General features: G+C 47.0%; 5 protein-coding genes across 5 annotated transcripts; 1 reads left to right on the plus strand and 4 right to left on the minus strand.

Annotated features, from left to right (window-relative positions):
• Positions 1-319: 319 nt before the first annotated feature.
• ANOM_010503 (cation-translocating P-type ATPase) lies at positions 320-4,014 on the minus strand (the record flags this gene model as incomplete). Its single annotated transcript, XM_015555759.1, has 7 exons — positions 320-620; positions 687-1,004; positions 1,062-1,648; positions 1,706-2,449; positions 2,504-3,015; positions 3,067-3,749; positions 3,815-4,014. The coding sequence occupies 7 exons, from the start codon at positions 4,012-4,014 to the stop codon at positions 320-322; spliced, it is 3,345 nt and encodes a 1,114-aa protein (XP_015401996.1).
• A 3,183-nt stretch (positions 4,015-7,197) lies between these two features.
• On the minus strand, positions 7,198-7,603 carry ANOM_010504 (uncharacterized protein; the record flags this gene model as incomplete). Its single annotated transcript, XM_015555760.1, has 2 exons — positions 7,198-7,448; positions 7,510-7,603. The coding sequence occupies 2 exons, from the start codon at positions 7,601-7,603 to the stop codon at positions 7,198-7,200; spliced, it is 345 nt and encodes a 114-aa protein (XP_015401995.1).
• A 2,045-nt stretch (positions 7,604-9,648) lies between these two features.
• On the minus strand, positions 9,649-11,099 carry ANOM_010505 (uncharacterized protein; the record flags this gene model as incomplete). Its single annotated transcript, XM_015555761.1, has 2 exons — positions 9,649-10,639; positions 10,702-11,099. 2 exons carry the CDS (start codon positions 11,097-11,099, stop codon positions 9,649-9,651), a joined length of 1,389 nt encoding a protein of 462 aa, XP_015401994.1.
• Positions 11,100-12,563: 1,464 nt separating this feature from the next.
• ANOM_010506 (uncharacterized protein) lies at positions 12,564-13,451 on the minus strand (the record flags this gene model as incomplete). Its single annotated transcript, XM_015555762.1, has 5 exons — positions 12,564-13,087; positions 13,138-13,209; positions 13,273-13,291; positions 13,357-13,384; positions 13,438-13,451. 5 exons carry the CDS (start codon positions 13,449-13,451, stop codon positions 12,564-12,566), a joined length of 657 nt encoding a protein of 218 aa, XP_015401993.1.
• A 646-nt stretch (positions 13,452-14,097) lies between these two features.
• Positions 14,098-22,494, plus strand: ANOM_010507 (putative polyketide synthase; the record flags this gene model as incomplete). Its single annotated transcript, XM_015555763.1, has 14 exons — positions 14,098-14,694; positions 14,745-15,093; positions 15,186-15,270; positions 15,323-15,950; positions 16,005-16,125; positions 16,179-16,338; positions 16,394-17,399; positions 17,454-18,773; positions 18,834-19,169; positions 19,232-19,293; positions 19,346-19,434; positions 19,485-21,241; positions 21,292-21,612; positions 21,664-22,494. The coding sequence occupies 14 exons, from the start codon at positions 14,098-14,100 to the stop codon at positions 22,492-22,494; spliced, it is 7,662 nt and encodes a 2,553-aa protein (XP_015401992.1).
• Between the last annotated feature and the right edge of the window lie 170 nt (positions 22,495-22,664).

A 22,664-nucleotide genomic window follows, 5' to 3' on the forward strand; every position in this document is an offset into this window, starting at 1 on the left:
ATTATCTTTACAATATCCGTGGACATTACGGATCGTGCCGCAGTCTACCGACAATATATACCCACCCTAAACGAGGTCTAGCGTGACGTTGAAGATGTAAGGGTAAAAGAAGTTAAATACCGACCCAAGTGTTCAGAACACCTGCTTAACGAGATTCATAAGATATTTTACTTACTCTCTCGGCAGTCGCGTGGTCTTGAAGTAAATTTCGGGCGCGTTTCCTAGGTTCTCAATATATCAAGTCTAACCTAAGGGAAAATAATTCCAATAACTCTTATAAAATTACCACAACAGCAGCGGCATAGCATTACGAAAGGCCCTACCAAGCGCACTTGGCCAAAATACCCGTTGGCCACCTCCGGACCGCCGCTTTACGCAACTCATCCAAACAAAGAATACCCAGCCCAAACGCAGCCGGTAGGAAATAGTGCTCTGCTGGAACACTACTTGTATCCAATACCTCCTGGAAAGGGGGAACATATAACCAGAAGATCGCCATGCAGAGAGCGAAGGCAATCGCGGGGAAAAGGAGCAGATTCTGTGTATTTTTGTTGAAGGCCGGAGGATGCTGGAAGATGGATAGACGGCGGGTTCGCACAGCCATCAAGTTGAACCATTGCCTGGAGGGTGTCAGTTGAGATTTTACGGTAAAAGTAAGTAAAGATGGTGGGTGAGCGGGGACTTACATAACGACCAAGTTGATGAAGTAGATCGAACTGGCCTCGTTTAGGCGGGCTTGGTAGTAGTCTGGGTCTATGTTGGAGGGCACGGCTCCGAACTTGAACCATAACGCTGAGAAGGGGATTCCGCTGCGCTCAAGGTACCAATATGCCATGGCGAAGGATGCAACACTCTCCAGCATGCCGAGAATACCATAAGCGTGGAATACTAACTTCCAGTTCACGAGACGATCACGCTTTGGCTTGCGCGGTGGACGCAGGAGAACATCGGCTTCTGGGGTTTCGTAGGCTAGAACGGTGGCGGCGGCGCAGTCGGTGAAGCAGCTGTTTACCGTGAGCTTGGGTAGAGCTTGATGTGATTGAATGAAAGCGGGCTCTTACCAAATAATGATCATCAGGAACGACGACAGGACCTGAGGGAGGCCAAACATGACATTCGTGAAGACGGGCCAGAACTCAGAGAAGGATCCGGCAGGCAGTAGGTAAACGATTGTCTTTTTCAAGTTATCAAAAACAACCCGGCCGTACTGTACAGCCTCTACAACTGCCGAAAAGCTGTCAAGAAGAACCATGTCGGACGCTTCAATTGCAATATCAGAGCCACTGCCTAGAGCAATCCCAATATCCGCGGCCTTCAGAGATGGGGCATCATTGACTCCATCTCCAGTCATGCCGACAATCTCATCTCGGGAACGGAACTCCCTGACAATGCGAAGCTTCTGTTCTGGTGTAGTTCGTGCAAAAACAATTTCCTGATATTGACAGAGCTGGTCCCACTGACAGTCATCCAAGGACATAAGCTCAGGTCCACTCACAACGATTGCGGGTGATGGTGTCGATGGAGGAATTTTCTCAGCCATCTGAGTGGACCTCTGCAGCGAGGCTACAGTGTCGACTGTGCCTTCCGTTGTGACAATGCCGCATTGCCGTGCGATAGCTAGGGCAGTGAGCCCAAAGTCGCCGGTTACCTAGTTGTAGGCAGTCAGCGACCGAATCTGGATACTTTAAACAGACAATAAACGAACCATAAAGATTCTAATTCCAGCCCGTCTCAGGGTTTTGATCACGTCGGGGATCTCTTCCCTTGGAGGGTCAACGATGCCAACCAGGCCCACAAGAACCAGACCACTTTTTGCTTGACTCATCATTTCCGACTCGAACTCACGAGAAGACGGATGTACAAGGATTTCTGCTGCTGGAAGAACTTTGCGAGCAAGTAGAATGACACGTCTACCTTCGCTGGACCAGCGGTCTTTTATCTCGAGCATTTTCCTTCGCACATGGTCATCAAGTGCCACCACATTACCGTCCAAGCCGATGGTGTGCGTGCACCGTTCAATCAAGATGTCCGGAGCACCCTTTATTGTGAGTAAGCCGTCACTCTGTCTGAACTGCACTGCTTCTGCCGCCGAGAGTGCTGAGCCATATCCGTTGGGCTGTGCCACATTAAATGTCCGGATCATGAATTTGTTCTTGCTATTGAAAGGCAGTTCATAGCTCATTTTCCATGTCTGGCGCAACTCTGAAGCAGAACCTAAACTCTCAGAGAACCTGAGGATGGCCTGATCGGTGGCATCTCCATATATACGTCTCTCAGCCAGAGGAAGGGTTGAGGACGAAGCATCGAACTCGGCTGCATTACACAGAGCAGCTGCGGCACGCAGTTGGTGGACGCCAGATGTCTTCCCATCCACCACCATCCGGTCTCTTGCCGACTCTGGGCTCAGAGTAGAGGTAGATATGGCACAATTGGTGACGAACATTTTGTTCTGTTGAGGCGAGTGTCATTCGAAAGCCTGATGATCAAGGAACAGAACACCTACCCTTGTCAAAGTACCAGTTTTGTCAGAGCAAATAACGGACACAGCACCTAGGGTCTCTACTGTCTTTAGTGACTTGCAAAGAATCTTATTCTTGCGCATGAGATTAGCGGTGATGGTCAAGCTAGCAGTCAACGCAATCGGTAGGCCCTCTGGAATAAACGCGATCGCGACGCTGACGCAGTCAACAATCAGAGTAGGAACATTGATCCAGTCAGGGTGATCGACTCTGAGCCAAGTAGCCCAGACAATAACCACGACAATGATCATGGTCAACATAATGAACACAATCAGTAGGACAAATCGAAGGACTTCCTTCTCGAGAGTTGTCAGGCCTGTCTTGGGCTCGTTCGTTAGCTTAGCAATACCACCAAAGACTGTTGAATCAGCAGTGGCAACGACAATTCCCTTAGCAGTTCCTGAAACACAGTGGGTTCCCTGAAGGCCAATGCAATGTGTCTCAAGGTAGTTATCGTCGGTCGAATCCACCGTTCCATGAACCGGTAATGACTCGCCTATGAAGCGTTAGCGCGACGGTCCAGTTGAAAACAACGAATTGATATTACCAGTGAGAATTGACCGATCAAAGCTTGCGTCGTTCGAAACATCGATAAGCCGCACATCAGCGGGTAACTTGTTTCCAGCTTTGAGATAGACAACATCCCCTGGGACAATATCTGGTCCATCAACAGTGACCTGAGACCCGTCTCTCTGCACTAAGCAGCTTTCCGGCAACATGGCGGTGATAGATGCCATAACGCGGGAAGAGGACCAGTCTTGCCATGCATTGAACCCTGCCTGGATAAAAAATACAGCGAGCAAGACGATAGCTAGAGCCAAGTTGGCTTGTGACGGTGGTTGACCGAGGGGCTTCCACGAAACAAAGACCAGAACACATCCGACGAGAAGGATTGCTCCGAAACCTTTGAAGAAGTATCCAAATATCTGCCAGAACCATCGATGAGGCAGCGGGGCGAGAGAGTTCTTGCCATATTGACGAAGCCGTCTTTGAACCTGCTCGGACGACAAGCCTTGGGATGCATCAACCTGCCAACGCTTTTGTAGTTCTTCTACCGATATAGTGTGCCAATCGAGGTTTGAGAGATCTAAAACATTGGGCATTAGGTCTGGCAGGTCTTCGACGTACACAGCTGTATATTTGGGTATCAGCTTACCAGTTGCGATTTCGCTCTTCGCTTGAGCAGCTTTCGTACGGTGAAGAGCTTCGGCCTCGTCGATCTCAAAGGACCTTTTTTGTTTTGCTTAGCCGTCTTGAAGGTAGTCGTGCAGAGTATTGGAGAGCTATATACGTACACTGTTCGATAATGGATTGGCAGGGAAAGAGAAGGATCAACAGTAGTCCTCCCTTTGAGATTCCGACCAGAGTTTTGTGAGCTGTAAGAGGCAGAGCGATTCAGTCTGTTCAATCGAGGCCTTTCGGTATCACCGGATTCCTCGTCGACATTCTGCCAGCGCAGATGCGTCGCCTCTGCATTGGGGGTTTTCTCTTCCATGTGCGCAATCTTAAACACCTAGATTGTGTATAGATCAAGGTGAAACACCGAAAGCAGGGGAAAATAACACCAACTGAGGAGTATTCTGGCCAGAAAGACTTCCCCGGTCACCATTCGCATCCTGCTTTAAATATGCATGTCTGTGCAGCCATGTGGAGATGGCATGGTCAGCGCGTGGCCTCGTGTTGAGATAGAGGCAGTGCGCGATTAATGTGTTAAACGAGTGGTTCATAAAAGCTGGTAAATGCCTCGAGCGGGTGGAGAGCTGATTGCCGACAAAGAAGCAGTTTAGCGTTGAGGGAAACATTAATATGACAGCCTAAGAGCGATTTGATCACCCAATCGGGGTTTGTTTGATGCGCCACTGATTTCTGTGGATGGGAAAAGCTCGGACATATCCTGTCACATTTGAGAGAGATATGCACTTAAGCCAATGGAAACAAATGTTTATAATTGACATCTTAATTGACTGGATGAGAAAATGTCCTCACGATACTTCATTCACCTTCATCTTATCACAAGGTCGCCAAGCCCTAACCGATCGGCTCGGTAGAAATAGAGTAGTCAAGAAACCAAGAAACCGAGAAACACCAAGCACCTTATCATACGTAAAATGTGGATTCGCCGGAATTTGAGAAGCTTGATCGGTAAGTGAGTCTTGGCATATGATGGCTCTTGACTAGCAAGGTAGATGCTGTCATGACTCGGTATCTCTGTGGCCTTCTCTTCGACTTGATTGCTCTGGCATGGCCCAGGTCGTACAGGAGAACACAGTCGGAGCCAACATATGTCACTTCCAAGAATAGCCCCGCATTTGCGTTATGGTCGGGTTTATTATATTATCAATATGTAAATTCGCCCGCTCTTGGGTCGGTCGACTGCGTCCGGGGCACGAAACAGATACCCACATAGTGCCAATTTGTTGGTTCCCTGCATGTGAGGTGTCCTCTACTCTAAATATCAGACAGAATGAAGTGTGAAAGTGCACCGTGAGACTCCAACAACAAGATCTAAAAGAACCTTCATAGGTATAGTAAGGGTGGTATTGATGTCGTTTTGCCAGTGGCTTACCAATGAAGAGGTTAGCCTTGCACATTCACAGCTGAGGTAGCTTTACGCAGTTGGCGACTAACCGATCATGTCCGTTTTGATAGGTTGGATACTCATTACCATGAATTACTGGACCATGAGTGTGCAGACTTCATCACATGGGAAGCTAGGTGATTCTGTTGGACTGGTGCCATCAACGAAGGGAGACTAACGGTCGGGGTAATCTTGTTCCCGGGCTCTATCGACCCTTGAATGGGTAGCTGGCGATCTCTGTACGTATAGCCAAGATGTGGGCTTGGAGAAATAAAGCTTTCACATCTGTTCTCTAAAGTAGTGTGTTGCTGTTGTTGGTCTGTCGCAAAGGAAGTTGAGCTTGGCAGTTGATTGCAAACTTCCACCGAAACATTAGTATCGACTGGTACGTCGACTGGCCGAAGAGGAACAAGACTACTCATAGTTGGTGAGGCGTTTGATGTTTCCTGAGGCCGAGGTGCAAGTGGTAAGCACGCCGCATTCACACTGGAAGAAACTCTGCGCGTGGTTTTCTTCTAACAAAATCCGGGAGCCTCGAGTTAGCTTGATATCTATTTCGCAAAGACCATATCGCAACCCCTAAAGTCGGGCATAAGGAAGGGCCCAGGCAGCAACGAGGGGTTGAGTACTTCAGAAGGAGCTTTCGTCTTCTTCACCCTGGAGCTTTGCTGTAATTTGTAGTGCTCCTTTGGCCTCGGACATGGGGTCTGTTTACACACGGAACAAGTGACAAAGGGGCGACCTTTCCGATTGATGCGGATCAGTGGCCGATCTGCTATTTATGTCAGCATGTAGGCATACAAAAGAGAAAGAATGAAGATGAGAAGCAAGAAACACGATGCTGTACCATGGTGCTCACACGTACTTACACGGTGCCCGCGAACGCAAGGCCCGCAAGCCCACTTCACACCGTCTACTAACATATCCGCTAGCTTTGCCGAAAATTAATCAGATTGAAAGTTGCCTCTGAATAAAAGGAGCTGAGCTACAGTATTTATGTCAACAGGAGCGGGAACGAGAGAAATACTAGCAACTGATTGACAATCCGAGGTACAGAAATTGACATCACGACAGGCCTGAAATTGGAATAGCGAAAACCTTAACTTATTTGCTTCCTGGCTGTTAATTGGGCTTTTGCAAGTACGAAATTATCAGACTTAAACACTCTCGGCATAGGGTGGTCGAACCTGTGTTGTTCAGGGCAATATAAAGTATGCGGGATTTTCCTGCGCTACTAAGTGTTTCATATGCTGGGAATCGGCAAGAAAGTGCCTCATACATTTACACCGAAGCTCCCATCGACGCCAATGTATGAATCCACCCCATACTAGGCTTGGTGGGGCTCATATTGTGTTGGAATAAGGCCGTGATAATGAAGTGTCCTAGATCCACTTTATGATCGCCTTCCTTTGTGTCCGACAGCACTCACCTGATGTTGCATACCCTAAAGTCAAAGATGGTCTAAAATCAACAACAAGCCTTATAGCGCCTTGAACGTAGATTTCTCTATGTTGGCTTCATTTAACTACAGTTCAATGCTACGCCGTACACGGGTTTATATCCATCGCGGGTGCCTTATAACCTCCAGTACCGCGTCTGCCTTTCCACTCCATCGCACACATGTAGGAATCAATATGATGCAAATTTAATTCTTTATTCATCGGAGGTTATCTCAACTCCTGAATACCGAGGTGTTTCCAAAGTATCCATGCTAGGGGCAGACTATACATCTACAAGGCTCTAGGGATGATTGATTCTGATCAGAATTATTATGGTGGTCCTGTTACCCAGGGGTGTGGTGTACCATGGAGGGTGACTGTAACAACCCGGGAGGCGGTTTATGATACTTAAATCGAGAAACATGTCCAATTAGTGATTATCTGAGAACCCAATCTCATTTGGCTGTTCCATAGCCCTTATACCCAGACCATAAGCCAGCCCCCTCGAACAGAATACAAAGAGTGATTCATTGTGGTTATCATCCACCAATAGTGTTGGTGTTTATTTGACAGGCGAATCACGAAGGCTTGCAAAAGATATGACATAACAAGAAATATACACGGCACGCGCACTTGCGATAACGTAGAGAGGAACTTTCGGTCAGTTGGCACCAAGGCCTTTGTTGAGGGCGACATGAGCCTTGCGATGAGCTTCGCGTGCCGGAGGATCTTGTCCCTTAGGGAGAGGTTCCTCTGCACTAGGCGGGTCGACCGTGTATTTAATATGATCACCGATAATCATTGCATTCGATGCCAAATTCCCGAACAATCCACCACTGTTATCGGCATACTTGGAATGATCCTCTAGGCCGACAGCATTCAGTAGCGCGTTATTTTGCCTTCGGTGGAGATCTACTTTGTAATATTCCGGGGTTAATGAACATTTCTAGTCTAACGGTGGGTATCTACTAACCTTGGGTAATACCACTTGTCTCCTCAATTGGTGCTGCCAATGCTAGGGTGCTCGTCACCAGAATGGTGAGTATTGATGAAATGTCGGTCCTCATGGTGAGTAGTCTCCAGGTGTTCTAACTGCAAACAAATTTGGGGTGTAATTTTTTGCAATCCGAGGGGGGAGGAAGACAGAGAATATTTATGAATAGAAAATGGCCTAGATTGTATATGGTTAAATTTTCGAAGTGCAAGGGCTAGTTTATTTATGAATCGCAATCTTTCACACGCAAGCAACGAGCGATGAGGCTTGGTAGCATCGTCCCTACGTGGGTCCATTTTTCAGTCGTTTCAGGCAAACTCTACCAGGTCCAAAAATGAGCATTTCGCCCTACCATAAACTTGGCTCGTGCTTATTTTCGAACTCATCGCTTTGAAATTGTTTCTTGATTAGAATAACACCAAAAAATAATAAAGAGGGCAACAAGCTGTTCCCATGATCGTGCTACCCAATTTGGATATCTGCGCGCCACTAACTTTGGTTATTTCGCGACGACTAGCCAAAGCTTCCGTGAGGTTACATCCAACTTCGTGCGATTATTGAATGCCCCATACGTATGAAACAACACCAGAGACGGTTATGATAAATATCAAGGCTTGATCAATTGTAGGTTACCTCGGGTTCCTGGAATGGCCACAAGGCAGCTTGCAGCTTACTTTGCTTATGACTTTAACGCAACGAGATGAAAATGCAAAAGCTAGCTCTACTGTGGGGGATCTGAGGTGACACGATATGAGCCCCCCAGAATATTAGACAGATTAGGGTGAAAGAACAGGGGAGTTTTCGCCAGACTTCGGAGTGTAAATCTGCTGGCATCCTCTTAAGTAGAAAAATACTTTAATTGGCTTTGCATAACTGTAAAATACTGTGCAGATCTTGATTTCCCCCGAAAAGCTATACCCATCTATTTATGACTAGATGTATCCAAAATAAGCTACTCTTCTCGCTATCTTGGTTTAGACCCTTTATTGTTATGTGCTCTTTTGACTTCCGATGATACCGATATTTATCTAAGGCTCCATTCCAAAAGATAGAAGCAGATTGTGTGATTTAAATCATCACATGGCTGTCGGGGAGGGCCAGCAGCTCAAATGCCTGTAAATTCCAATCGGATCCACTGATGGCTCATTAAAAGTGGTGTTTAGATTGTGCGAAGCGCATGATCTATTTTTAGCTCCCTAAACCAACGGGCGAAATACATGGGCAAACAAGCCACCAGTGACTCCTATCCACAATACCTCAGATACGCCCGACGTTCATCAGATGCCGAGGGTCTGATGTCCCAGGAAATTGGCCAGAGCATCGCTGGGGGATAGAAGCTCAGGATATACCAATGGCGATCGCCGTGCTATGGAGTTTGTCTCCCATTATAATGTCTCCTTATCTAAACCCTACTGCAAAGCCTAAGGCTAAGCCAACACCACCTCCTTCGCCTTGGGGTACCCTCGACATATACCATTTTGTAGAATAGGAAACTCCTTGTCTACTAGACCCTCAATCCCTTGGGGCATCCTCTGAGCGCTGTGGTTACCTTACACGCCGATTCCTCAAGTTAGGATGTCAACGTCAGCAGCCCTACAAGTCCCGCACAGAAAGGTCACGGAAGCCACAAGTTCATAACTTGATATACCCGATCTAGGCTTCATCCTAAATATCCTAGTACAGTTCCGCCAACCGAAAATGTATGTGACAATGGAGGTATCTTGCTAACAGCAGGGTCGCTTCCAATCAACACTATAATATATCACTTCAATCCTTCCTCATTTTGATCACAAAATGCTTAAACATGCGTGTGACACAGATTTAAACACCTGATTGGAAAATTAAAGCCCAGGTGTATCTTCTGGTGAAATTGATTTCGTCGAGACAATCTTCCTCTCTGAAGAGATTTTACAAGGGTAATGACCTACGTGATACCATGACGTTTGGACGTGTTGAGATGATAATAGGTATGTAGTGGCTATACACGGAGGTTACGCCATACGATTCAAGACGGGTCTTGTTAGAGAGCCAAGGAATGCTCTAATGGATAATGCGAGTCCTAGTTGCTTAGTTTCCTTTCAGACATAGTTTCATACGGCGTTAAATGTACAAAATAGTTCACCAACTAGGAGGAAGGCAATACTTGTACCAATGCATCTCCGTATCAGCATCCTTAAACCTCTCGATCTTGTCAACCACCCCATCTTCTCCAATCTCCCACTCACCATCCTCCACCATCTGTGCCCAGCGTAGCAGTACCTTGACTAACTGAACCATACCGCGATCACCGAAGCCATTGAGTCCAGACTGGTAGAGGCTCTTGTCATCCCCTTCCGGATGGGATTCTATTTCGTCTATCGATATCCCTGTTTGGGCTCCATCGCTAGTCCGTGTCCATCCGTTTCCCCCAACCACGAAAGGTAAAAGAAGATAACACGCGTTCGAAAACGCACGGTTTGTGTTTGAATGAATCCTTTCTATATATAGCCCTGCTGGGAGCTTCGGAATATTACTAGGCGGTGAATAGGATGGCGGAGGGGGCGGTGGCGAGAGACGATGAAGGCCACCGCCAAGGCCCTTCTTGTTATCTGTATAGAAAAGGAGTAGGGGTAGTTTTGTTGGATCATTTGTTGGGTAAGAGCCGAGGTAGGGCTGGGCGGCGAACTCTGAAACAGTTGGTAGTCGGATTCCAGGTGCAATATAGCGAAAGGGTATCTTTTGTGGAGACAGACCCGTGAGAAAGTCGTGTATGAAGGTCTTTGGTGGTAAGTTAATTGAGGTGAGCAGGTCTAGATCAGACCAAGGATTGTAGGAGTTAGTCGCTTCATGGACTGGCTGGCGGGCCTGAATAGCATCAAGCAGTTTTTGCATAGCAGACAGGGCTTTATCCACATCGGACTTGGTATATGGATGGAGAACCCATGGCTTCATAACCGCAGGCCAGTCTGGAGGGTTAGGGCACATCAGGGTGACTTTAGCTTCATCAATCATGTCAAGATATGCATCGAGAATGACCTCCAGTGGCTTAAAACCCCAGCCGTGAATACACATTGGAGACTCCTCAAATATATGGCCGACGAAGGCTGCCAGAGATTCTTCCTGATCATACCTAATATTAACACTCATTAGCTATATTACACATTATAATTAACTGGACTTCAGCTCTCTTACAAAATACCCCTTTCATCGCCCATGTTATAACCTGTGGTACAATAGAGCCACAAAAACCGACCGGGGTACAATTCCTCTACCAAAGTTTCAAAGAAGGCATCAGGAGGAATGAGACTATGGATCCAGTAAAAGAGAGCAGGCCTTTCCATCGGATCCTTAGGGTTATCCTTAGGCTCGACATAGGTCAATTTTAAGAACTCAATCAGAGAAGGGTCTAAGGTTTCTGCAATCTTCTGCGATGGCGAAAAATACTCCCACCAGGTAATATGTGGCGATGAACAAGATCCCCTCCATGACAGCTGATAGAGCTCATTATGTAATGCTGCGCAACGCTCATAATCCATACGGCCCAGTTTCCGCACTGGATTGGACGGGGTGATTCGGGGTCCCATTGACATCTTCGATAACCAGATTGTAGAGATAGGTTGATTGAATGAGACGAGCGATAGGAGGGGAGCCAGGCGATATATAAGTGAATGTATCCCACTTCTTGGCAAATGCCGCGCTTATCTGTCCAATGTTACATTGAGATTTGTTTTCGTACTTTTGCTATTCATTCAATTGAAATTCCCATGTATCCCATGCTCGTATGCGTGATTGATGGATTAGCAGTCCTGCTATCCGTATAACATCGCGAAAATCGGATGCAATAGGTTGTACCTATGTTCTAAACTCTCAAAAAGCGAGAAGAATATGCACAATCCGCATGTCTCCGTACCATCTGTCGTCTTCGGATTGGATTTCTACTAGTGTCGGCTGCTCCCTTTGGCCTTTGGTAGTGTGAGTCACAAACTAGCGCAAGCCTGTGCAGGGGTATGTTGAACTCTCCACCCTATCTCATATCACCTCCACGGGTCTAACCGGCTCATACGGGACAACTCTGAGTTGTATTAAATGTACAGCTACTCACGCGTACACGATAAGCAATACCATATACACCTCAACATGATTCTGGTCAAATGCCCATGGACAGATATCTGAGGGAACTGGTCCGGCGTCGTGCAGTATGGGATAGAAGTTATGGATATACTGATGGAGATTGTCTCGGAGGTATAGCATCTACTAGCCCATCCTATCACCTACTCACTACTTCAGAAGCTACGGCCAAACCAACGGCATGCCTTTCCAGATTCTATACGTAGAACCACCAGCTCCTCTACCTTGGGGTACCCTGCCAATGGAAATATAAGTTCTCGCAGAATGGGAAACTTCTTATCCATTAGATAGTTAATCACCCCTTGAGACACCCTCAAAGAGCTGTAATGGCCTTGTACGTCAATTTCTTGGACTGGGTGTTTGGGGACCGCCATATGCTCGCATAGCCCATTCCTGCTCGATTGAGGATGATATGCTTAAGCCTGGGTGTTGTAAGCATTAATCTCTACAGATCTTTCAACCAAGGCGAGATGGCCGAGCGGTCTAAGGCGGTTAGTACCACTATATCTTCACTATCTTATCAAACAAATAACTAATAATCTCTCAGCTGGAGTAAGGTTCCAGTCTCGAAAGGGGCGTGGGTTCAAATCCCACTCTCGTCAACATCTTTTTTTTGTTTTCATTTTTTCTTATTTGCACTCGTTTCTTATTGTTGTTAGCGTTTAGCGTCTCATATCTTTTATTTTCCAGCTTTGCATTTGCACCTACCGTAGTATACATTTACGTCTCCAACTACAACGCTACTCTGGGCAAACCACAAAATGAAATTTGTAGGCACTTCACCAGTAAATGGAATACAGTATAGGGTACGACAAGTAAAACAAATGCCAAAAATATATTCTTCCCAGTATGGATATCATACATACCCAAGGCTCACTGTGTGTATCCTCAGTGCTGACCATAACATGGGTCAGATATCCAACACGTTATTCCGGGCATATGGCCCCTATAGCTCGGTTAATAGCCTTCACCACGCAAACAACCTCTTCTATGGAAGAAGGAATCACATGTCCCTTTTCATGGACATATATAGATAATCTTTCTGGGTTGAAAAAGTCCGTGGTCCGCTGTGCTAATGATTTCAATGGATCCTGCGAGCCCCATATGTGCACACTTGGGACGTCCAACCGCAGACCAGGATGACTCGGATCCAATCCCACCGTGCTGCCCTTTTCTAGCATCGTGCAATCATAGACATGGCTGGCTCCAAACAGGATCGCAACTTGAACCGGTAGCCTGGCTATTTCTCCCATTTCGAGCGCATTCTGTTTATGCTTCAGCCATGTGATTGTCAAGCACGCACCCAGACTAAAGCCAATCATGCCATCGAAAGGGCCCTCATCTTCGAAGAATCGGTCCAGGTCGTGGATTGCGCGCAAGCATGAGTCTGCCTGGTAAGGATCACAGTAAGTGAAAGTCGCTTCATCTGAATGAACTGCATCTTGGTTCGCTGTACCATGGTTAGAACAGGGATGTTCCAAGATTTTACACACAGCATACATGCTTTCCAAGGGATGGCTCCTTCCACAAACTCGTACGTGTGCTGATCGGAAAGTTCGTACCGGATAGCTGCTGCACTAGTCATCAGCCACCTATGCAGATATGGGCGTTAGTCACCTTCCTCATCAGGCTTACCTGTTTGGTGCTGCAATATCTGGAGTTCGAACGCCAAAGGCTTATTAGATCATATGCTAGATACGGGTGTACAGGACATCCTACCTGCGCATTATCTCCCACACCGTGGAGGCTACAGTCGCTTTAGCAGTACCCAGTACGGCGAAGGCAACGTGATATACACACCAGAGGAAGCGCATGATTCCTTGAAAACTCTCCCAAATAGCAAAGCACCACTTCAGAGCAACAAGATTGTAATCAGGGTGACAGAGGCAAGTCCCAGAGGCATGATATTTTCAAATCCCTTCGTTCTGTACTTCCCCTGGGTATATAAATACATACACTCATGCCGCTGAGCAAAGCTTGTCATTCATAGAATCCCTGCTTTCTACATGTAGACTTATTATGATATCGTTAACAAGCCTCCGGACTGGCGCAAGCGCTGCAAGAATATGCAAAAGAATGAGTGTGGAATGGATGTGGCGTCATATACAGGCAAAAAGCGCTCACCAAGCAGTCGACAAGGCAAAACCACGGCTGTTACTTGTTTTGTGGTTGCACCACGTATGCGTACGGCAATCTTGATGAGTTAATTTATTGTTGAAATACTCGTTTCTATCATGGAATCAACAGGATTTTGGTGACGAACTGGCATGAGTGGAAACAAGAATCGAATGTATTAAAACTTTAGCAACGCCGAGTGGAAGAGGAGACCCAACGTATACAGTGTATGAAAGAGGTTCTAAGGGTCCTGGTACAAGACACAAATATCTCTATCAATAAATATAGGAAGGCATCGGATACACGGAATCAACACATTACCATCATTTGAACGATACTGCAGCAATGAATCCTTCTCTGGAACCGCTAGCTATAACTGGGATATCTCTAAAATTCCCAGGAGATGCCGTATCTGCTGAATCATTCTGGAAATTGATCATAGAAGGCCGCTTGACAATGAGAGACTATCCACCCGATCGATCAAACATTGATGCATTTTACCATGCAGATCACGGTCGTCTTGATCAGATTTCAGCGCGTGGCGCTAACTTCTTGAACCAAGATATCAGCCGATTTGACGCTTCTTTTTTCTCAATCAATGCGGCTGAGGCAGAGGCAATGGATCCCCAGCAGCGTCTAATTTTGGAGACTGTCTATCACGCTTTCGAGAATGCAGGGATGACGCTTGACCAGGTTTCAGGCTCTAAGACCTGCGTGTACGCTGGGTCATTTGGCCACGACTATTCAACAATGCAAGTCAAGGATCCCATAGCCCTACCTAAGTTTTCCGCCACGGGGACTGGGATGACTATACTATCTAATAGAGTGAGCTGGTTCTTTAATCTGACTGGGCCGAGTGCTACTGTAGACACAGCATGCTCTAGCAGTCTGATGGCCGTTGATCTTGCGTGCCAATCGATTTGGAGCGGGGACTCCTCCATGGTATGTCTGTTTGCACTTACAGGATAATTCTCCATTGACTATTCTCGTAGGGTGTGGCTATTGGCAGCAATGTGATAATCGGACTTGACACTAGCCTACCGTTGGATAACCTCGGTCTATTGTCTAGTGACAGCCGGTCATACAGCTTTGATCAGCGAGGCAATGGCTATGCCCGTGGCGAGGGGGTTGGTGTCCTGGTGCTTCGCCCTCTCAAAGATGCCATCGATCATAATGACACTATCAGAGCAGTGATCCGCTCATCAGGATCGAATCAAGATGGACGAACTCAAGGAATAACACAGCCTAGCATGGACTTACAGCAGAAGCTCATTCTAGACACGTATAAGAAAGCCAATCTTGATTTGTCTCTAACAAGCTATGTCGAGGCTCATGGAACAGGTATGCTGGGCCTATGACTCGTATCCCACACTTGTCGCATTACATCGCTTAATCACCCGATGGTAAAGCTTAGAAGCTCAATATTCGAACAGGAACTGCCGTGGGAGATCCCATTGAAGCACAGGCAATTGGATCTGTTTTCCGACATCATCGAATAGTTGATGATCCAGTATATATGTGTGTCTTTTTTCACCAATATCAATACTGCATACTGATAGAAAAATTACAGAGGATCTGTCAAATCCACAATCGGTCACCTAGAGGGTGCAAGTGGAATTGCGGGCGTCATTAAAACCGTGATGGCTCTCGAAAACGGAATAATCCCTCCGAATACCGATTTTCAGCAACTTAACCCTAGGATCGACGATGTCTATCTCCGTATCAAGGTGGCAGACAAACAGATTCCCTGGCCTACAGACGGCTTGCGGCGAGCCTCTGTAAGTTCGTTTGGGTTTGGAGGATCAAACAGTCACATAGTGCTGGATGATGCCTATCACTCTTTGCAGGCTAGTCATGCGAAAGCAAACCATAATACAACCGTGTACGAGTCGAATGGTTTATCAAAAGAAGGAATATCTTCACCTATGCTGCTTGTTCTATCTTCCACTGATGAGGATGGCTTTTCGCGCCTCAAGGATGCCTGGGGACCGTTTTTCTCTTCTCTTAACACACCTACCACGGAGAAGCAACACTTGCTTAATAACCTCGCGTACACTTTGTGTCTTCGTCGAAGTCATCTTTCATGGAGAACATTTGCCGTTGTTTATCCTGATGATGACTGGTCACATCTGATTGACAATCTTGCCGCACCTCAGCACATTATAAATTCCCCTAATTTAGCATTCATATTTTCTGGGGTACGGAAAATCCCTCTCTTGAGTTATACCTAACTGACATCTGACAACTTTTAGCAAGGGGCACAGTGGTATGCTATGGGTCGGGAGCTTCTTGACGCTTACCCTGTATTTTGCGAGAGTATCCGGGCAGCTGGGGCTTATATACAGACCTTCGGTTGTCAGTGGGACCTAATAGGTAAGAATGGCACTACTACCCAGTTATAGGATGCAATGGCTTACATATCGCAGACGAGCTACGGAAGGGAGAGGCCGAGTCTAATGTCAACAAAACAGAGTACAGCCAAATGCTCTGTACGGCTCTACAGATCGCCCTTGTTGATCTCTTACATCATGTAGGGATAGTTCCTGAGGCTGTAGTGGGACACTCGTCAGGTGAAATTGCCGCGGCGTATGATATTATATTTGATCATGTTTTATGGCCAGGTGTCTAACATTTTATTCAGATACTGTGCCCATGCCATAACCCGAGAGTCTGCATGGAAGATTGCCTTTTACCGCGGATTATGGACCAGCAAACTGGAAAGGTTCAGCAGTATCAATGGCGCAATGCTTGCTGTTACTCTGTCGCCACAGGCCGTGGCACCATTTTTCAAAAGAGCGACAACCCACTACTCTGCTTTAAGGCTAACTGTTGCATGTATAAATAGCCCCCACAGTGTAACGGTATCTGGGGAACAGCAGCAAATTGACACGCTGAAAGAGTACCTTGACAAGGAGCAGATATTTTGCAGAAGGTTGAAGGTTAGAGTGGCTTACCATTCCTTCCAAATGAATGAGATTGAGACACAGTACCACCAGGCCATGGGTCTGGTAGAAGGAACAGACCATAGAGGCAAACGTCCAAACATTCTCTCTTCTGTGACTGGGACCTGGATCTCACATAGTGAGATGCGGAGTGCCTCATATTGGGTGCAGAATTTGGTGTCAACTGTCAACTTTTGTGATGCTTTGACTACACTCTGCTCAAATACCACCGATATGGCTGTTAAAAAGCTGGACGGTAGTCACCGAAAGGCATTAAGAATACACCATCTACTTGATGTTGGACCGCACTCAGTTTTACAGGGGCCCGTTAAGGATACTCAAAAGGGAATCAGGGGTTCCGCAGCCGCATACTACCCACTACTAGTGAGGGGACAACCCGCCGTGGCAACCTTTCTACAAGCTGTCGGTCACTTATATGCTGCTGGATACCCGACTATCATGTCTCGCGTGAACCCATGCTCCTCAAAGCAGGAAAAGCCAATGTGCTTACCCTCTCTACCCGAGTATCCCTTCAATCATAGTAGGTCCTATTGGCATGAAAGTCAAATCAGCAGAAACCAGCGACTTCCAAAAGTTAACAAAAACGACCTTCTTGGCATGCCTGAATCGAATTGGAATCCCTTGGAGCCACGCTGGCGGCATATAATTCGGGCTTCTGATCTGCCATGGATCGAGGATCACCAGGTTTGAAGATTGTATAATACCAGTATTGAATGGATAGCTGACAACGAAAACTAGGTTTCAGGCACAGTCATATATCCTGCAGCCGGCATGCTCGTCATGGCGATAGAGGCCGTCAAGCAGCTTGCAAGTCCAGACAGGGTGATCTCCGGGTTCAAGTTTGAAGATACAGCAGTTCTTGCCACCATCCGGATTCCTCCGGGGGATGGTGGAGTTGAGACGGCCTTTTACATGCGACCACAGGAAGCCGTGGAGACCAAATCTTCCCAATTATTTTCCTTCACATTGTGCACATATGTGAATGAAACTTGGCTGGAGAATTGCCGCGGGCGCATCCATATTGTGTACAAGCCCGTTGAACCGGATCCAGTGAATGGGAACAAGGTGGAGCGGGAGGATCTTGCTGATTCGCTAAGTTGTTTTTCAAAGGCACGAGAGAGGTGCACTTCACTCGTTTACCGTGACGTGATATACGATCATCTGGCGAAATGTGGCTATGAATTCGGCAAGGCTTTCAGGCAGATACACACCCTGGCCACGGGTGGAAAAAGCGAACAGGAAGTCGTTGGAGATATGAACAACTTCCAAGTATCTACGCAAGATATAATTCACACTACTACTCTCGATGGGATTCTCCAGACGATGCCATGGTCTATGACGAAAGGAGGCACAATAACAGTTCCTGGCGTTGTGCCAACATACATCGGGTGTATGTGGGTGGCTGGAGAGAGTTCCGCATGCAACATCCTCAAGACCCATACAGTGACGGAGACTTCGGCAAATGGCACATTGTTGACATCAATAAAAGTATTTGACCAGGATCTCCGCGAGATCATAGTGTCTATCGAAGGACTAAAATCCACCGCCACAACTTCAGAAAGCTATGCAGAGAACACGAATGCTGTAGATGAGCAGCTGTGTCATTATTTTGAGTGGAAGCCTGATATAAACCTTCTGAGTAACAAGGAAATCCACGCCTTGTGCCATACGGCATATCCGAATTTGTCCATACCCAAGGACTTCCTCGTTGAACTTGACTTCCTAGTGATGCTTCGGATCATGGAAACGTTGCGGGTCATATCAGAACGCGATATCAAACCCCAGAAAACGCACCTCAGGAAGTATATTGACTGGATGACGCACCACAAGGGACGACTCCTGGAGGGAGAGCTTATATTCTCTACGGAGCCATGGAAGAGTCGATTTAGCGATTCAAAGTACATCCAAGGAGTTGAGTCACGGGTGATGAGTAGGAGTAAGCAGGGCAAGCTGCTTGTAAAGGTGACACGACACTTGGTGGAGTTCTTGAACAATGAGCTGGACCCATTGGCATTATTTTACCAGGATGACATGGCCAAAGACTATTATGCTGAACTGGTGAGACTGGTCGTATCCATTGGCTTGCATCGTTCTAACACTTATTTCATGTTGCTTTAGTTGGAATATTCGCACTGCTTCAGGTACTTGGAGAAGTATGTTGATCTGCTAGCCCATTCCAATCCGCAGATGAATATCTTAGAGGTTGGCGCTGGGACCGGATGTGCGACCGCGGCCTTATTACGTATTCTCAGAAACGACAATGAGCAGAAGTCAATGAACCCTAGATACGCACATTGGGAGTATACGGATATATCACGCTTGTTCTTGGGTGACGCTGCGAAACATTTCGCCTCTGAAGGAAGTCGAATGGCGTTCAAATTGCTAAACATTGAGGAGGATCCAGCAGATCAAGGCTTTGAATATGCAACATATGACCTTCTTCTCGCTTGTATGGTACGGGCTCGCCTCACATTGAATATATTCCTTGGCCAGCCACTAATTTTCGACCTACCCAGGTATTCCATGCTACTTCAGATCTGGCCAGGACATTGACTCATGCCCGAAAACTGTTGAAACCGTAAGGAAAATAATCAACCTTTCCAGATTTATGTTTCGCTAATCGCATAAAGCGGTGGGAAATTGATACTAGTCGAGCTGACGAATCCCTGCGCCATTCGCTCTGCTGGAGCTTTTGGCCTTCTCGATGGATGGTGGCTTAGTTAGTAATTCGATGCACTGCTTGCGTTGTTCATCTACTAATATGAATAGGTTCGGAGCCATACCGGTCTCTTGGTCCATTTGCGGACGAAGCCCAGTGGAACAGCCTATTATTATCAACTGGTTTTGCCGGTTGTGAGATCTTTTTCCCAGACTATGATGATCAGACATGTCATGAGACTGCAGTCATTATCTCTACAGCCACACAAAGCACATCTCAATCAGCCTCTGATCAACCCATTGACATTGTGTATGAACCCAATGATCGTACGCAGCTAGGCCTAGGACGAGTCCTTGCCCGTCATTACGCAACTCAAAGCCAGTCCGTCAGGTTAATTCCAATCCAGGATGCAATCCCCTCATCTAAAGTGACACTACAGGTCTTCCTCTTGGAGTACCAAAAGCCGTTGCTGTATGATATTAGGGAGGGATTGTACAATAGGCTTCAAGCTCTTCTACTTTCGACTGACCCTATACTATGGGTAACTAGCGGAGGTGGGAAACTGTGCTCACAGCCGAAGTCCCACCTGATTGATGGGCTATTTAGAGTACTGCCAGAGGAAGACAGAAACAGGTCTCGCTACGTCCTTGCACTTGATCCTATGGAAAACCCGGAGGTCCCTCAGTATGAGACCATCGCTAAGCTTACCGAACGGATTTTGAGAGCCACCGAGGTTATTGATACGGAGTATATTGAGTCTAACGGGGTTTTGCATATTCCCCGATTAACTGTTGATCCTGTTCTGAACAAAGCTGTCTCCGAGAGGGAACGAGTAGTTGCAGAAACGAAGCAGAAATTTGGCTCCGGTCCACCCCTCAAGCTGGACGTATCCTCACCCTGCATGTCAAATGGGTTCAAATTTATTGAGGACTGTTCTGCACAACGGCCCCTCGGACCAAATGATATCGAGATCCAAAACAGATCGGTTGGAATCAACTTCCGTGATTTACTAGTGTCTCTCGGCCAACTAGAGTCCAACTATATGGGCCTAGAATGTGCTGGTGTTGTCGTCCGTGTCGGGAACTCATGTAGAAGGTTTAAGGTTGGGGATCGCGTTGTTGCGCTGCATTCCTCTGCTTTTTCTACCCTCGCACGCATCCCCGAGACAGGCCCGGTCGCAGTTATTCCCACAGGCATGTCATACGCAGATGCAGCGTCCATTCCAGTCAGCTTTGTTACATCCTACATTACGCTGAGACAGGCCGCCTCCATGCAGAGCGGAGAGTCGATACTAATCCACTCAGGGGCTGGCGGTACTGGGCAGGCGGCTATCCAGATTGCACAATACCTCGGTGCAGAGATATATACGACTGTCGGGTCAGAAGCTAAAAAGCAACTCCTTATCGATACGTATGGCATTCCTGAAAACCACATATTCTCCAGTCGGTCAACAGGCTTTGCGAAAGCGGTAATGCGAAGAACCGCTGGAAAAGGCGTTGATGTGGTATTTAATTCTCTATCCGGTGATGCAATGCTGGCTTCCTGGGAGTGCATCGCAGCATACGGGCGCTTTATTGAAACTGGAAAGCGCGATATCCTGTCGAATAACGGCCTGCCCCTGGGCATGTTCGCTCGGAATACCACGTTCAGGGGGTTCGATTTAACGGGGATGATGATGGACCGCCCCGACATCTGTTTATCGGCTCTGGAAGACATACTGTCGCTGATGTCAAAGGGTATTTTGCGACCTGTGCAACCACTTACAAGCTATGGGATTGGTGAAATTGAGGCTGCCGTCAGATTCATGCAGACAGGGAAACATCAAGGAAAGCTGGTACTCGAAATTCAAATGGATGACATGGTCATGGTATGTACAGCATTTCAAACGGGTCAATAGCTGCTAAAGTCGTGCAATAGACTGTTTTGGATAGAAAGCCTAACTTCACCTGTGACGGTAGCGCAACATATGTCATTGCGGGTGGTCTCGGTGGTATTGGCCAAAGCATCGCAGCCTGGCTTGTAGATCGCGGCGTCCGAAACCTCCTCCTACTCTCACGGTCGGGGGCCAAAGCAACCGAATCGATAAAATTTATCAACTATTTACACTCAAAGGGTACTAGGGTTATTGCTCCAGCTTGTGATATATCGAATGAAAGTGCCTTGAGTAGAGTGCTTGAGGAATGGCAGCCTCAACTACCTCCTATCAAGGGCTGTATCCAGGCTGCCATGGTATTACAGGTTCGTCAATGTAACCCTATCTATGTCCCTATTCTTGCTAACATGAGCTAGGACTGCACTTTTGAGGATATGTCATACAAAGACTGGGAGACAGCAGTCAAGCCGAAGGTTCAGGGCTCATGGAATCTTCACTGTCTCTTGCCCAAAGGAATGGAGTTCTTCATTCTACTCTCGTCTCAAACAGGCATCGTTGGCGCTCATGGTCAGGCTAACTATGCCGCGGGCAATACATTTCAGGATGCCCTCGCGCGGTACCGGGTGAACCAGGGCGAAAGGGCTACATCACTAGACCTAGGCCACATCACTTATACTGGGGCAGTGGCAAGCAATCAGAAGCTTTTGCAACGATGGCAATCAAACTCAGTACGTGCACCCGTGACAGAGGCTGAGCTTAAAGGCTTGATCGACTGCTACAGTAGCCCTTTGCACGGCTATGAGCTAGACTGTCAACCAATAATCGGCGTGTATCCCAGGCTCCGAGAAAGAGGCTCCGGGACACCGACATGGCTAGAGAAACCACTCTTCAAGTGCATGACACTAGATAATGCACAGTCACGAGACCTGGACAGTCGAGGACAGAATTTCCAGGTTGCAGCAGCCATTAGAAATGCCCAGTCTTTGCCAGCCGGTAGTCAGGCCGTTACAAGGGCTCTAACCGCTAAACTATCCCACGCGTTGGCATTGGACGAAAAGGAGATTGATCCAGATAAACACCTAAGCAAATATGGTGTAGACTCGCTCGTCGCTGTAGAGCTTCGTACGTGGTTTGCTGGGGAGCTGAAAGCCAATATTGCTATTTTTGATATTATTGGCAGTACGGTTGCGACAGTTGCACAGTTAGCAGCTAGCCGAAGTAAACTTCAGAAGGGGTACTCTGCGTAAAGCAGCATGTTATTCTATAGCCTGGTTTAACGGTAATAATTTGTTTCAGATTTTCTGTTACATTATATGATTGCTTAACGTCCCACTGGTGAAACCCCAATAAATAAACCATACCAATCACCCCAAGTCCAATTCAGCTCAAGACAAGTACCAAGCCCTAAGTACCATCG

The sequence above is a fragment of the Aspergillus nomiae genome (genome assembly GCF_001204775.2).
Source record: "Aspergillus nomiae NRRL 13137 chromosome Unknown contig00499, whole genome shotgun sequence".
NCBI lineage: Eukaryota > Fungi > Ascomycota > Eurotiomycetes > Eurotiales > Aspergillaceae > Aspergillus > Aspergillus nomiae.